Source organism: Dipodomys merriami, unplaced genomic scaffold (genome assembly GCF_024711535.1).
Source record: "Dipodomys merriami isolate MVZ:Mamm:240054 unplaced genomic scaffold, mDipMer1.0.p SCAF_277, whole genome shotgun sequence".
NCBI lineage: Eukaryota > Metazoa > Chordata > Mammalia > Rodentia > Heteromyidae > Dipodomys > Dipodomys merriami.
The window spans coordinates 785,299-801,388 of NW_027204237.1; the positions used below are offsets into that span (position 1 = coordinate 785,299).

The following is a 16,090-nucleotide window of genomic DNA, read 5'->3' on the forward strand; positions in this document are numbered from 1 at the left end:
TACAGTAAATATCGTAAGTAATAGGCAAGTTTGGTATTAACTTTATTCTATTTTCTGTATAACTTTAAGTACATAAAGGTTTATTTCCACAGGCCTTAGGAAATGGGTAGAAGTCACAGGACAATCTCTCTTCCCACCAAAAAAATTTTTTTTTGCATATTTTGGTAAGTCTTCAAGAGGGGAAAACTGAAATTTACACTTGCAGTGCTGTGCAAGATTCTTACATCAACACCTAAACCAGCCTGCAGTGGAAGTTTTTAGTCCTCTGTTCAGGTGCCTAGACCAAAGCCCTAAACTGTTGAGCATAATCGGCAGCCACAAGGACAGATGGCAGGCATCTAGCAGGAAGGGAGAAATGTGATTCTTGGAATGGCATGTTTTGTTATTCTAGTTTCCTGCTGGTTCTGGGGGCTTTAGCTCAGGGCCAGGGTGCTGTGCCTGAACTTTTTGCTCAAGGCTAGCATTCTACCACTTGAGCTAGAGTTCCACTTCCAGCTTTTTTAAGGGTAGTTTATTGGAGATAAAAGAGTCTTTTGGATTTCCTGCCCAGGCTAATATCTAACCGTGATCCTCAGATCCCAGCCTCCTGAGTAGCTAGGATTACAGGTGTGAACCACCAGAGTCCTTTTTCTTATTCTTAAAAATCACCTCTGTAGGAAGGTGGTAGGCAGGGATATCAGAGGAAACAAAGGGCACAAGACCCAGGGAAGTATGACTGCAGTTGGGACCCAAGAACCTAGTGTGTCATGGTTGATGTGGACTCAGGATGGAATGCAAAGTATTGGAACGCTGCTAGGAGACAAGTCTGCTTGGAAGGAATGCTAGATGGGCAAGCCTCAGCTTTTGGTCCAGGAAACCCTCCCCTCACTTGTTAACTTGAAGTCAGTATGATTGAAGAACCACCAGAAATCACACCAGCTTCTGCTATCTCCATATTCACTGTTAGAAAAAGATTCACTAGTGTGCACATTCTGTATTAATTCCTGGGACTGCTGTTCTTCCCAAAGGATGAGTTTGTTGGTAGAATAACCCTTTCCCTAAAAAGCTGAGAGCTGAAACACCCCAGAGTCCAGGTGTGCAGTCCCTTAAGACCAGAATGGTGGTATGGCCGCGCTGATGTGGAGAAGCTGTACCTTCCTGCAGAAGATCAACTGCCCTGCTGTCCCACCCCAAATCTCAGCCTGAGGTATATTCAGTGAAGGCAGGTAGCTGGGCTTCTCAGAGCAGAGAAGCAGTTAAGAGCAGAAAGGTAGAGGAAATCTAGAAAAGAATCGTCTTGATACAGATTTATCCCATGGTGTGAAGGGAGAGGGCAAAGAACCCACTGGCACTTGGCTTATCCAGCAATTTCTGTCACTGTGGTGACCAACTTTTGCCCATTCCATAAGGTCTTGAACTGCTCAGGGACTGGGAATTCATTCTGTAAAGAGAGAATAGGATGAAATCTGAGCTACAGAATGTACTAGCTCTACATTTCACACTTCCACTTAGTACTAAGAACATAGTAGGTTGAAGCAATACAAACAACCCACCCCATCCTGCTGTTGTACTGTTCTCTATTAAGTGATTTCAGATAAGACTGTTAGAAGAATACACATGGCTTTAGAATACCAGTTTGACAGAGTGCTAGGACTCTCCTTTGCTATCCTGAGCTCAATCTAAGAAACCCTTTAGCACATCACAAGACTGGATTACTTTGCTTTTTTTCTGTGTGCTGCTGCTTTTTTGGTGTGGAGTTTTAGGTTTACCTACTCATTGCAAACTGCCCATTGTAAGATGCTTCTATGTAGCTCAGGCTTGTTTTAAACTTCAAATCCTACTGCCTTTGCCTTCCAAATATTAGGATTACAGGCACTTGTCTAGCTAATCCCTTGTTTTTAACAAAAGAAACAACTTACAAAGTCACCGCCTTCTGTAGGAATGAGAACATTCATCTCAGAAGATTTGGCACTGACTATCTCACAATCCAGAGAACTCTTGCTCAGGTAAGCATGGCAGCCATCTGTTTTGTTAATGGAAATGGTTGGCACTTTACCCATTACCTGCAGAGAAAACCAAAAGAACTAAGTAAGTCCCAGCAGGTGGGAGAAGATACATGAGTAAGTTGCTGGAGACTCCAGCTTTCATTGTTTCACAAAATCCTATAACTACATGAGAACCTCCAGATGTACAACAGACATTAGATCCCAGGGGCAGGCTGGGATCAGTGTTGGAAGAGCCTCCTTGAAGAGCCAGCTCCTTTTCTGCCACAAAGTAGCCTAGCTCCTAAGATCAGATTGCTACTAAGCAACATCTGTGGGTCTACTGTAACTCTTTCAATGAATTTCCTCAGGGACCAAAGAAGGGGCCAAGATATAAAGTTACCTGAACTTTGACATCTCTACTATTGATTATCTCCACAATGCCCACCACATCATCGAATACCAGACCAAGTTTCTTACAGTTATCTAGAAAAAAAGTAAGCAAATTGACAGCATAACTTTAAAATAATATATATACTTAAGAAATCTTTAGGAAGAGAGAGGATAGGCAAAATGGTTCCAGCCCGTTCAGGCTCTTGAACAGAACTTGCCTAAGACAGTGATAAAAACTCACCTACTGTAATGGAGTTAATCTTGCCCTTGATTTGCAATGTTGTGTTGACACACTTGTATATGTAAACCACCTGCTTCAGCTCTGTGTCATCAATTACCAGGTTGGAAACATTCTCCTGATTTTCCTGTTAAAGAGATAAACCCTTACCATGAAAAACATGAAGACAAAAGTTATCCCAAACCTTTATTTTTGCACTGTGAACCACAGCTCTGCGCTCATTTGGTTGAACTCTCTTTGATCCCTTGTCCCCACCCCACTCCAGGTATTTTCAACTCACCACTCTCCATTTCTTGCCCTCCAATTCAAGTAGAGCTGGCTCCTTCTTTGTGGCTGGTTTGGGAGATGGGCTGGTTTGGGGTTTAGGTGCAGAGAATGGTTTGGGACCACTGCGTACTGGGCCACTCTGAGCTTTCAGGGCAGGGTTCTTGTGAGTCTTCATATCATCAGATACATGCTTCAGGGCTGTAAGAACAACAACTACCTTGCTCCTGTCCTTCATACAAAAGCTTTAGGCTGAGGCAACAACCAGCTCCTGTAAGCACTGATCCTTAGCAGAAAATTCAAACCAAGAACATGAGCAAGCAGTTTTGGATATTTTATCATTTCACTTGTTCCCCTAGATTACATAGCTCTATTAAAAAAATATAAAAAATGCGTATGTTGGAGATAGAAAGGTAATGCACAGAAAAAGATCTAAAAAGATATATACCAAATATATACCACTCACAAAATCTGTATGCAGTTTTTAAAGTAATCAAGGAAGAAAAATACATGGTAAGTAATGAAAATTTGGGAGAAGTAGCTTCACCTACAATTAACCCTCCTTCCCTTTCCCAAGTACTGACATTTGAAAATCTGTACTTTTTCCCCCTAGTAACTAGGATAATGAAATTTTTAAATTTATTTTTGGGTGCAATACTGAGGCTTGAACTCAGGACCTGGGCACTGTCCCTGAGCTTTTTTGCTCAGGGCTAGCTAGCACTCTACCACTTGGGCAGCAGCTCTACTTCTGACTATTTGGTGGTTAATGGAAGTCTTTAGAGTCTTACGGACTTTCCTGCCCAGGCTGGCTTAGAACCATGATCCTCATACCTCAGTCTTCTGAGTAGCTAGGATTACAGGTGAGTGTCACCAGTGCCCAACTAGTTTGGAAAAAAAAAAAAAAAAAAAACTGGTTTACATTAGTTATACAGGAAGGATTTCATTGTTACATCTCCATATCCTGTATTTCTAGTGTGTGTGTGTGTGGAGGGATTTCATTGTTACATCTCCATATCCTGTATTTCGTGTGTGTGTGTGTGTGTGTGTGTGTGTGTGTGTGTGTGTGTGTGTGTGTGTGTGTGTGTGTGTGTGTGTGTGTGTGTGTGTGTGTGTGTGTGTGTGTGTGTGTGTGTGTGTGTGTGTGTGTGTGTGTGTGTGTGTGTGTGTGTGTGTGTGTGTGTGTGTGTGTGTGTGTGCTGTTAACAAATTCGGCCCAACCAGTTTGTAACTATGTTCTTTCTTTTCCATTGTCCAAGGCTCAGAACTCTATCTGATGCTTGCTTTCACTCAGTGGATGATGCTCTACAACCTGAGCCACACCTCCAACACCCCCCCCCCTTATTTTTTTTTTTTGCCAGTCCTGGGTCTTGAATTCAGTGCCTGAGCACTATCCATGAGCTTCTTTTGCTCAAGGCTAGCACTCTACTACTTGAGCTACCATACTTCTGGATTTTTCTATTTATGTGATACTGAGGAATCAAACTCAGGGCTTCATGCATGCTAGGCAAGCACTCTACCACTAAGCCACATTCCTAGCCCTCTTTTTTTTTATTTTCCAGGAAAAGATTCCATTACCACCTTTAGCAGACTGGCACTATCTATGTTGACCTATTTTTTTTTCTTTTTTGTGCTGGCCCTGGGGCTTGAACTCAAAGCCTAGATGCTGAGCACATTGACCTGTCTCCCCCACACCCCCCCCGCAATGTATGTGTGCCAGTACTGGGGCTTCAATTTAGGACCCTGAACTCTCATTCAGCTTTTTTGTTCAAGACTGAGGCTCTATCACTTGAGCCACACCTCCACTTCTGGCTTTTTGCTTATGAATTGGAGAAACCAGGGATTATCTGCCCAGGCTGGCTTTGATGATCATCAGATTTCAGCCTTTTTGGTAGCTAGCATGAGCCACCAGAGCCCAGATATATGTCATCTATTGGTACCAAATCACCTTTTTATTTTTTAACTCTACCACTGCTGATCGGTGGTTGTTTATTTTATCCCCCTCTCCCTGCCCCCGGGGTGAGGGAGGGGATTTGATTGAGAGATGATTTTACTGAGATTTATATTGGCAAGGACAATGACATATAACTTCTTCAGCTGGGTTGGCTCTGCTCAGTCACACTGTTACTAGTGGGTATGGTTTACTAAATTTTTTCTTTACACACTAATGGAGGGACAAAGGGTGAACAAGTGCAAGAGTACTCACAGATCACCATGTTGAAAATGCATTAACTTTTGGGTGAGGATGAGAGGGAAAAACTCAAGAGAGAGTGAGGGAAGAGTTGACATTGTCCAAAAAAAAATGTACTCTTTACCTGACTGATGTAATTTTAACTTTTTTTTTTTTAAGGTCCAGTTGTGGGGCCTGAACTCTGGGCATGAGTGCTGTCCCTCAGCTCTTCAGCTCAAGGCTAGCGCTCTACCACTTGAGCCATAGCGCCACTTCGGGCTTTTTTCTTATGTGGTGCTGAGGAATCGAACCCAGGGCCTCAGGCATGCAAGGCATGCGCTCTACCACTGAGCCACCTTCCCAGCCCCCCCATTTTAATCAAGGCAAATGACACCTCAAATAAATCTTCCCATGTGCCCACCAGAGTTCTGGTTCTTAGAATGCTGTTGTGTCTAAATGGTGAGGTCTAGTCCAAACAATTTGCTGAACCAACTGTTCACATCACACTACTTACCATGTGTGATGCTCTCCCCCTGATTTATCTGCGCAAACAGTGCTGAGCGGGAGGCAGAGTCATCAGAGCTTGAACTGGTAGGAACAGGTGGGGGAGGTGGGCCTGGTGGAGGTGGAGGGGGACCTGATCCAACAGAGGGTCCAGATGGCAATCCACTCAGTTCTTTTGCCACGGGCCCCTAGAACAACAAGTTTAAGTAAAACGGTTACCGTCTCCACCCCTCTGTATCATTCCCAGTGGGATGTCCAACATACATGAAGTCCCTCCATAGCTCTTGAGGTAATGATTAATGCTCCCTCACCAAACCCAACATGGCTTTAATTCCTTCTCATTCTCTTTCAAGGATCCAACTCATACCTTCACATTTTCCTTCTATTTCTCATTGTAGATCTAAACTCCTATTTCTAAACATCTACTTTTCATCATCCTTGGTGTGTTACAAGAGCCTCAGAATCAACAAGTTGGAAGTTGATTTCATCATCTCTTGCCCACTCCTCATCTTGTAACAATTTTACCATCCAAATTTGACTATTTAATCTTCTTTAAAGCTTCCCACTTCCTTGGCCTTCAGGAATCTATTATCTTGGTGTAAGTGCTTTTCTATCAGCCCCTAGTATCATGACAATGGTCATGGTCTGAGCATGAGAACTTACTCTGAACCTATGCATAGAGACAGATCTGGCCATTATAATATCCTTAACTAAAAGACTTAGTCTAAAAATCTCAGCATATCTTCCTTCCAGACTTTTCTCCTAAAAATCTCTGACCACTTCCCCTTATTGAAGCCATTGAAGGGCACTATCTACATTTACACTGCATGTACTTTGTTAGGGTTGTTCTTCTTCTTAACATCTCATTTCTCCCATGTCTCATCATCCTGTACTCATCTCTCTCATCACCCGTTCAAGCCGGTCCAGTTCGGAGTATACCTTTCCAAAGTATAAACTCTTCCCATGACACTCACTCTTCTTCCTCATACTTGAAGGAATGTCTTTTTTTTTTTTTTTTTGGTTAGTCATGGAGTTTGAACTCAGAGTCTGGGCACTGTCCCTGAGCTGTTTTGTTCAAGGGTAGCGCTCTACCACTTGAGCCATAGTAGTGTTGTGGCTCATGTGGTAGAGTGCTAGTCTTGAGCAAAAGAAGCTCAGAGATAGTGCCCAGAGCTTGAGTTCAAAACCCAGGACTGGCAAAAATCTCAGACTTTCCTGCCTAGACTGGTTTTGAACTTTGATTCTCAGATGTCAGCCTCCTGAGTAGCTTAGGATTACAGACATGAGCCAATGGCACCTGGCAACAGGGGAGTATATCTTTATTATAGCATTCAGCTTGGTGATTTGTACTGGGAATTTGTATCCGTATTTTCGAGAACTAGTGTAGTGTGATTCATCTGTGTGTCTTCCCTCCATCAATCCTTGACCTTTGTCCCTGTACTGGAGCTCAAACTAAGGATCTTAAGCTCTTGTTTAACTTTTTCACTTAAGACTGACACTCTACCATTTGAGCCATGCCTCCTCTACTTCCAGATTTTTGTTGGTTAACTGGAGATCAAGAGTCTTACAGACTTTCCTGCCTGGGCTGGCTTTGAACTACAATCCTCAGATCTCAGCCTCCTGAGTAGTTAAGATTACAAGCACTTAGCTCATAACTTTTATTTTTAAAAATTGAATATAACTCAAGTCTCTGACCCTAGGTTTCTGTATTCTCTTCTCTTTTTCCCTTTTACTTCTAACCTACCAATAAATAACTAGCATTCTTTTTCAGGCCTTGGTGATTGTGAAGTCTAAGAAACTTGTGGATAATTTTTTGGAGAGATAAAGAGAGAAACGAAAGACTCACTAACCGTTTTGTTCCAGGCCAATCCAGTGGTATGGAACTCCTTGATATATGCCTGCAGCTCTGTCCATATACTCAAGTAGGCTTTGACCCAGTCCACATGTTTCTTATCCCTGAGAAGATTAAACAACTTGTTAAGAGGCAGTCAGGCTACATTATAGTAATACTTCCAGAGCCTCTCTTGTTTGTGGACTCAGATCTCCCTGTTGATGGCATTTCTTAGGCTCTGCTCAATAGCAGTTGTTCTATTATCACTGGACTTCAAACAAAACACAACAACACAAAATCTATTATTCTAATTAGACCAAACTCTTTTAGGACAGGAAAACTGAATTATATCTCCTTATATCTCATATCATCAGTGTTTCCCAAACTTTTTTGGTACCTTGATTGTCCTACCTACCATCACCTATATATCTGGGATTACAGATACCTATCAACAGACTTGGCTTATTTGTTGAGAAGGGTCATATGGTAACTTTTACCCAGGCTTCCTGGAGCCATGATCCTTCCCATCTCTACCTCCTCAGTAGCTGGGATTACAGGGCATGGACTACCATGCACAGCTCTTACTATTTTAAGAGTAAAACTTAAAACATTTATCTTTTAAATTTTTATATCTTTATATATAAACAAGCTTTATGTATAGAGCTGATAAAAGAAGACATTTTGTGTGTGAAGTCATGGAATAGCAGAGCTTATTCATGTATTACCTGGAACTCAAAGACTTCAAGAAACTCAACTACTTTATGAGCCAGTTCCTATGTCAAAACATGTCCCTCCAAGAAATTTTAAATAAATTAAGAGGAAATAATAAGCATTAAATTACAAAATAACACTGCACTATGACTCAGAATAATCACCTCTCTTCCTACATGTTAACTTCGAAGACCTATTTTCTTCAACTGTAATGAAAGGGTAAATTCAAAACACTTAAAGAGTGTTTAATTAGGGCTGGGAAGGTGGCTCAGTGGTAGAGCGCTTGTCTTGCATGCTTGAGGATCTGGGTTCGATTACTCAGCACCATATAAGCAAAAAGAAAAAAGCCAGAAGTGGCACTGTGGCTCAAGTGGTAGAGCGCTAGCCTTGAGATGAAGAGCTGAGGGACAGCACCCAGGCCCAGAGTTCAGGCCCCACGACCAGAACCCCCCCCCAAAAAAAAGTGTTTAATTAGATTGCTTGAAGGATCAAAGAATGTAGTATCTAGGACACTTTTCACACAAAAGAAGAGAGTAGGTCCTCTTGGACAGTAATTACTCAACAAATAACCAGAGGAAGGGTTTGGATAACTATGCAACTAAGTAATTGCCACCTACAGTCATATCCAGTTCAAAACTAGCACACAGAAATCAGAAAAGAATAATGTACACATGCACTTAGAAAGCAATGACTTCCTTTATTACTTGCATAGGCTCGCTCTACCTGACTGTAGGAAGAGTCAGGGTCATTTTCTAGTGAAGACCTACTGAATTCCTGCCATGGTACCAATAAGACATTTTTAACAGGAACAGGGAATTAAAAGGCATTAATCCATGTTACCTTCAGCAAAACCTCCTAAACCTGGAAGGATAAGAACTTAAAATATTAAAAGGGCCTCTACCAACCCACAGATAAATAAGAAGTGGGTGCTTACAAATGTAGGCTCTATGAGCCAGCTTTCCACAAAGCAGTCTGAGATGAAGGAATCTACTCAGAAGCCAAGCACTGCCTTAATTAACCCCTAGTGCTATTCCAAGAAGTAACAAGCTGGTCCTTTACCCCCCAGGAAAGGCAAGACACAAGACTTACACATCTTTGTATTCTTTGAGGACTCGGTTTGTATAAAACATTGCAGCATCATTCATTTCTTTCACATAGGGGGCAGGTTTGGGAGCCTGGAAAAGAAAGAAACTGACTCACAGCCTCTCCAGTCATATATCTATCTATCTAATCTATCTATCTGTCTATCTATCTATCTATCTATCTATCTATCTATCTATCTATCTATCTATATCTATCTATATCTATCTATCTATCTATCTATCTATCTATCTATCTATCTATCTATCTATCTATATCTATCTATCTATCTATCTATCTATCTATCTATCTATCTTTTGTCAAGTCATGGGACTTGAATTCAGGGCTTGGACGCTGTCACTGAGCTCTTTCACTCAAGGTTAGTGCTCTACCACTGTGAGCCATAGCACCACTTCCAGTTTTCTGGTGGTTAACTAGAGATAAAAATCTCAAAGAGGGGCTGGGAAGGTGGCTCAGTGGTAGAGCACTTGCCTTGCATGCATGAGGCCCTGGGTTCGATTCCTCAGCACCACATAAGAAAAAAGCCCGAAGTGGCGCTGTGGCTCAAGTGGTAGAGTGCTAGCATTGAGCTGAAGAGCTGAGGGACAGCGCCCAGGCCAGAGTTCAGGCCCCACGAAAGGACCCAAAAAGAAAAAAAAATAAATAAATAAATCTCAAAGACACTGGGTGCTGATGGCTCACGCCTGTAATCCTAGCTACTCAGGAGGCTGAGATCTGAGGATCACAGTTCAAAGCCAATCCGGGCAGGAAAGACCATGAGACTCTTGTCTCCAATAAACCACCAGAAAACCGGAAGTGGCACTGTAGCTCAAGTGGTAGAGCTCCCGCCTTGAGCTGAAGAGTTGAGGGACAGCGCCCAAGCCCAGAGTTCAAGTCCCATGACCGACCAAAAAACAAAAAAGAATCTCAAAGACTTTCCTGCCTTGGCTGGATTTGAATCTGATCCTCAAATCTCTGCCTCCTGAGTAGCTAGGAATACAGGCCTGAGCCACGGGTGCCCAGCTAGCCATACATGCATCTTTCTCTCCTTCCTTCCCTCTCCATCCCTGCTCTCCCTGAAAGATGCAATGCTTACCATAGCCACCCAGCCCAGGGCCTGGATGCTCTCGCTGACAGCTGACAGGTGATTGAACAACTTGCTGCCTCGGTTCTTCTCCCGAAAGGTGATCACTTCTTGGATCTGCTCTGAGATGGGTGCCAACAAATCTGTAAGCTTATTCTGGGAAAAGAGGTAAGAGGAAATTCTGGTTAGAGTCCTATAAAAGCTATATATGAGTTGAGCATGGTAGCACATGCCTGTATCCCAGAGCTTGGGAGATAGAGGCAACCTGGGCTACATAGTGAGATGTGTCTCAAAAAACCCTACATGGGGCTGGGAAGGTGGTTCAGTGGTGGAGTGCTTGCCTTGCATGCCTGAGGCCCTGGGTTCGATTCCTCAGCACCACATAAGCAGAGAGAAAAAAAAGCCAGCAGTGGTGCTCTAGCTCAAGTGGTAGAGTGCTAGCCTTGAGCTGAAGAGCTGAGGGACAGCGCCCAGGCCCAGAGTTCAGGCCCCTCGACTAGACCCAAAACAAACAAAAAAAAACACAAAATAAACAAAACAAACCAAACCCCCCCCCCCCCACACACACACATAAATAAAAAGACAAGAAAAGACAGAGGCTAACCAGGCACTGGTGACTCACAACTATAATACTAGCTTCTCAGATAACTGTGATCTGAGGATCACCATTTGAAGCCAGCTCATCAGGAAAGTCTGAGAGACTCTGCTCTCCAATGAGGTATGACTCAAGTGATAAACTCTAGCCTTGAGCAAAAATTCTATCCCTGTTCAAGTGCCACTACTAGGGAAATAGAGAAGGAGGGAGGAGAGAGGGAGGAAGGAAGGAAAGAAGTAAGGAGAAAGAAAAAGAAAAAGTAGAAAGAGAAAACAAAGGTTTGGGGGAGGAAAAAGATTTAGATAAAACACCTTAATAATTCTGGACAAACTAAAGATCAAACACTGATGTATTTAAATTATATTACATTATTTGGGCATGCCAAGAATCAAGGGCTTTAATGCAGAATTACCAAGAAAAAATTTTTATTATTCCTCTATGACTAAGAAAGCCTAATATTAGCATAAGAAACAAATCTTTTTTTTTTTTTTGGGTCGGTTCGTGGGGCCTGAACTCTTATTCTGAAGTTAAGAATTATGTATGGAAGAAAATAAGCATAGAAAGAAATTTTGAATTTATCCTGCAAATTACTGCTCATCTTCTCACCTCTATATAAAGTTCCAATTCCTTCAGCTGATTTTTGTGGTTCCCCATGATTAAGACCCATACGTCAGTTACACCACAAAATCCCACAATTTGAGCCACTTGTCTGGTTTCTGTCCCCCTAACAGGAAATACTAGTCTATTTCTGTACCTTTACTTCGTATACTCCTTTTTGTAAATATTATAGGAAACTGGTATGACTGGCCCTCCAACCCCAGCCATACCAGTTTCCTATAACATGTATTGTCAGCATAACCAATTCTGGCACTTTATCAGGCAGCAGTACAAACTATTAATGGACCCACATGAATGTTTTTTTTTTTCTCATTAATTTTTCAAAGGCAAGGGCTTTGTCTTGCCTCTCCTTTGTCATCATTATAAGCGCTCAATGCATTGTTAGCCATATAGCAGCTGCTGAGTAGAGATCTGATTAATCAAATGCAATTATCAAGGCTGGCACTAAAGCAAGCAGCTCAGCAAAATGGATAAATCTTGTGTCTCTGTGTTTTTGATCCTTCCTTCAAAGCTTAGTTTTCTGACCATTTCAGTTCTCAGGCCTTAGCATGAAAAATTTAGCCAGGAATATGCCAACCTTTCTTCTTAAGTAAATGTTTGCTCCAGAAAAACTTAATTTACATAAATGGGTTGCAAACCAGATTTGGCTTGCAGGCTATGGTTTGCCAAGCTCTGGTCTAATACAAAAGAAAGGCAATAATGTCTCAGCAGCTTGAATTATGGGGAAAGAGTAGGTTTAGGGGAGGAAAAATATTTAGATAAAACACCCTAATAATTCTGGACAAACTAAAGATCAAACACTGATGTATTTAAATTATATTACATTATTTGGGCATGCCAAGAATCAAGGGCTTTAATGCAGAATTACCAAGAAAAAAATTTTATTATTCCTCTATGACTAAGAAAGCCTAATATTAGCATAAGAAACAAATCTTTTTTTTTTTTTTTTGGGTCGGGTTGTGGGGCCTGAACTCTGGGCCTGGGTGCTGTCCCTCCGCTCTTCAGCTCAAGGCTAGCAGTCTACCACTTGAGTCACAGCGCCACTTCTGGCTTTTTTCTGCTTATGTGGTGCTGAGGAATTGAACCCAGGGCCTCAGGTATACAAGGCAAGCGCTCTACCACTGAGCCAACTTCCCAGCCCCAAGAAACAAATCTTTTATTGTGGAAAAAAATCTAAATTTTCTGTAATCCAACTTTTCATACCTTGCTGCAAAAAAATGTTTAATTAGTTAAAGGGAGGGGAGTTAAAAGTTGAAGGAAGATTCCATTCTTTAGGCATTTTAGGATTTCCATAGCTGTTTTTTGCAGGAAGGAGCAAAGTCCCAATGGTAACTAAGGACCTAAGCTTAAGATGACAGAAGGAAAAAAAGGCTACTGGAGACCAATCAACACTCAAAGCACATTCATTCCCATGAGGACACTGTAAGTCTCCTCTAACCCTGAGACTTGGCATAAATGTACATAATCATGAGCCTGTTCATTTTAATATGTTGTGACAGTTCGGTAGAAGTTTCTCAGCTTATTGCTGTCACCAGACCAAAACTACACCATCTATCAGTCAACTTACATTGGCTGGCTGCTGGCACTGAGAAGCTGTAACTAGGAGAGCTCGTTCCATCTTCAGACCTGTATGGACCATCTCCGCCTGAGAGAAAAAAGCAGAATCAGCTATCGATGACACATTACAACTGGAGAGGTCCTGATAAGAATAACTTGAAACCTCCATGTCTGTGTACTCTGGTAGCACCCAGGCACTTGTGGTGTTTTTCTGATGGAATTAAGATTCCAGGGACTGATACCATAATCACATATACTATTGTTCCTAATGGAACTAAGCAGGGATGAATTAGAGTTAGAAATAAAAGATAATTAGGGCTTAGGGGAAAGTCAGGTTAGCATTCACATGAAGTGACCTTTTTTTTTTTTTTTTAAAGCAGTGTTGGAATACAGAGCCTTATACATGCTAGGCAAGTGCTACCCTAGAACTACATCAACATGAAGCGTTTTAGACATGCACAGAAAAGTCTAATTTCCTATGTACAACAACAAACTGGTTTTCTGTAACACTAGAAGTAAAGGCAAAAGTCGAAATTTAGGCCTAAAATTCTCAACATATTTCACTTTTTTAGATTAGAGCTATTTCTCAAATGCTGGATCATGTAGATTATTAAATAAATTTAGTAACCTCTAACTAGAATTTGGTCATGGTGACAATGTAAGAGGCAGTGCATGAAGGGAGGTGGGTGGACAGGCACCTGTCACCGCCTACTTCATATTGCAGTGGGCTAAGTGTGAAAATAATCCATATTAGCATAGTTAATAACTATCAAGCCAAATTTTATAAATGTTAAGCAATGATAATGATTCCTTTCAATAAGCCACCCTTGGCTTGGTTATATAACATATTGGGATCAAACTAGTAGCATATTCTTTACCACTAAGATGTTTGACAGCCTTATTTTTTGCATAAAAGAATCACATATAGGATATAATAAAAGCAGGGGACCTCGCCGGGCGCTGGTGGCTCACGCCTGTAATCCTAGCTACTCAGGAGGCTGAGATCTGAGGATCGCGGTTCAAAGCCAGCCCAGGCAGGAGAGACCGTGAGACTCCTATCTCCAATAAACCACCAGAAAACCGGAAGTGGCGCTGTAGCTCAAGTGGTAGAGCGCTCGCCTTGAGCTGAAGAGCTGAGGGACAGCGCCCAGGCCCAGAGTTCAAGTCCCATGACCAACAAAAAAAAAAAAAAGCAGGGGACCTAGAAAAACAAAGACTCCCCCAACCTTTTTTGCCAGTCAGGGCAAAAACTCAGGGCCTGGGCGCTGTCCCTGAGCCTTTTTGTGCTCAAGGCTAGCACTCTACCACAGTACCACTTCCGGCCTTTTCTGTTTATGTGGTACTGAGAAATCAAACTCAGGGTTTCATGCATGCTAGGCAAGCACTCTACCACTAAGCCACAGTCTCACTTCACAAAGACCCATTTTTATGGCCTGACTGTGCTCCTTAGTGCAGTATAGGTAGAGCAAAAAAGTCAGAAACCTCTTAAAAAGGTTTTTAATCAAGAATAAATGGGACTGAAGAAAGCCCTCAGTCCTTAGAAGCGGGAAGCAGCAACTTACATGTTTCTGCACATCTCCTCCGATCTCTTTACTGATCTTCAAGTACTCTGCCACAGGACCAGCAAGCAGGGAGTCAAAGGCTTGCACATATGGAGCTGTTCCTAAAGAGGCACATCAGAAGGAAAACAAAAAAAGCAGTCATGCACTGGACAATCTTCTTTTTTTATTTGGTGCCAGTCCTGGGGCTTAACCTCAGGGCCTGGGCACTGTCCCCAAGCTTCTTTTGCTCAAGGGTAGCACTCTGCCACTTGGGCCACAGTGCCACTTTTGGCTTTTTCTGTTTTTGTGGTACTGAAGAACTGAACCTAGGGCTTCATGCATGCTAGGCAAGCACTCTACCACTAAGCCACATTCCCAGCCTGGACAACGTCTTTTAAGTACACTTCCACGTAAAAATGGGAGGCAAGGGAATACAGCACCCAGAATAATGGACACCAGGGTCTACTTCCAATACCAACACTAACTGGTTATATGACCTTTTTCCCCACTGAGCTTAATTTCCATTGATCCTCCAAGATTCCTTTTAGTTCTAACATTTTATGTTTTGATTAATACATGTACAAAATGGCTGTCTTGTCAGTCATTAGGAAAGGAAATTCTAACTTGTCACTTGACTTCAACTGGAAAATTTCAGAACAGGAAATATCACACAACAGGAAGTTCTTGTGTTAAAATAACTTACCCGCAGGCCTCTCTATGCAAGTCACTTCCTTATCTGTTCTGTTTCTTTTTTATCTGTTTTGGAGCTGGGACCCAGCTCCAAAAGAGAAACTTCACCATGATTACTGAAATAAGGCCAAGCCAGGTGCCAGTAGCTCACACCTGTAATCCTAGCTACTCAGGAGGCCGAGATCTGAGGATCGTGGTTCAGAGCCAGCCTGGGCAGAAAAGACCATGAGACTAATCTCCAATTAACTACCAGAAAACTGGAAGTGGTGCTGGCTCAAGTGGTAGAACACTAGCTTGAGCTGAAGAGCTCAGGGACAGTGCGCAGACCCAGAGTTCAAGCCCCACAATGACAAAAGAAAAGGAAATAAGGCCAAGACTCTCTATAGGCATTATTGGGCTGTGGACTGCTTACCTTTTGAAGGATTGTCTCCATACCCACGGTGCATGTCAGAGGTATGGGATACTGCTTCCAGGCGGCCCACTGCCCTCTCCAGTCTTTCTACAAGATTTTGCATATCAGCCATTATGTACCACCTGCTGAACAGATCAAATGTTATTTGCTATTTTAATATTACACACAACACCTACATAGGACTAGAGAGGATGCCAATTCTGTGGAACAGAATTTAATAATAAAATAAAACGGAAAAGTAGTTTAGCTAATTTGCAAAATCATACAGATCTCATTAAACCAAAGATCTACTCAGGAAAAGGTGTTCACTAAAGCAAATCTTATACAAATACTTACTGAACATTTATTACACACTAACAAATATTTGTATAGGAATTTAGAATTTACAAACTATGGTCAGGAATTTCTTCCAACTATTCAGCAATCAAAGATAATGACATTTGT

At 42.0% G+C, this 16,090-nt stretch overlaps 1 protein-coding gene across 7 annotated transcripts in view; it reads right to left on the reverse strand.

Annotated features, from left to right (window-relative positions):
* Positions 1 to 25: 25 nt before the first annotated feature.
* Positions 26 to 16,090, reverse strand: part of LOC138837848 (adenylyl cyclase-associated protein 1) — a 35,038-nt gene continuing 18,973 nt past the window's right edge. For 4 of the 7 annotated variants that reach the window (XM_070036856.1, XM_070036860.1, XM_070036857.1 and 1 more), the window contains exons 2-13: positions 15,647 to 15,771; positions 14,566 to 14,666; positions 13,014 to 13,091; positions 10,246 to 10,389; positions 9,159 to 9,244; positions 7,378 to 7,483; positions 5,538 to 5,715; positions 2,873 to 3,057; positions 2,596 to 2,719; positions 2,365 to 2,447; positions 1,899 to 2,042; positions 26 to 1,420 (exon numbers count right to left, since the gene is read on the reverse strand). In XM_070036856.1, coding sequence (XP_069892957.1) covers positions 1,337 to 1,420; positions 1,899 to 2,042; positions 2,365 to 2,447; positions 2,596 to 2,719; positions 2,873 to 3,057; positions 5,538 to 5,715; positions 7,378 to 7,483; positions 9,159 to 9,244; positions 10,246 to 10,389; positions 13,014 to 13,091; positions 14,566 to 14,666; positions 15,647 to 15,758 — 1,425 coding nt within the window. In that variant the 5' untranslated portion in view covers positions 15,759 to 15,771 and the 3' untranslated portion in view covers positions 26 to 1,336. The remainder of the gene's footprint in view (positions 1,421 to 1,898; positions 2,043 to 2,364; positions 2,448 to 2,595; positions 2,720 to 2,872; positions 3,058 to 5,537; positions 5,716 to 7,377; positions 7,484 to 9,158; positions 9,245 to 10,245; positions 10,390 to 13,013; positions 13,092 to 14,565; positions 14,667 to 15,646; positions 15,772 to 16,090) is intronic. The other 3 variants (XM_070036858.1, XM_070036855.1, XM_070036854.1) reach the window with 1 other exon arrangement.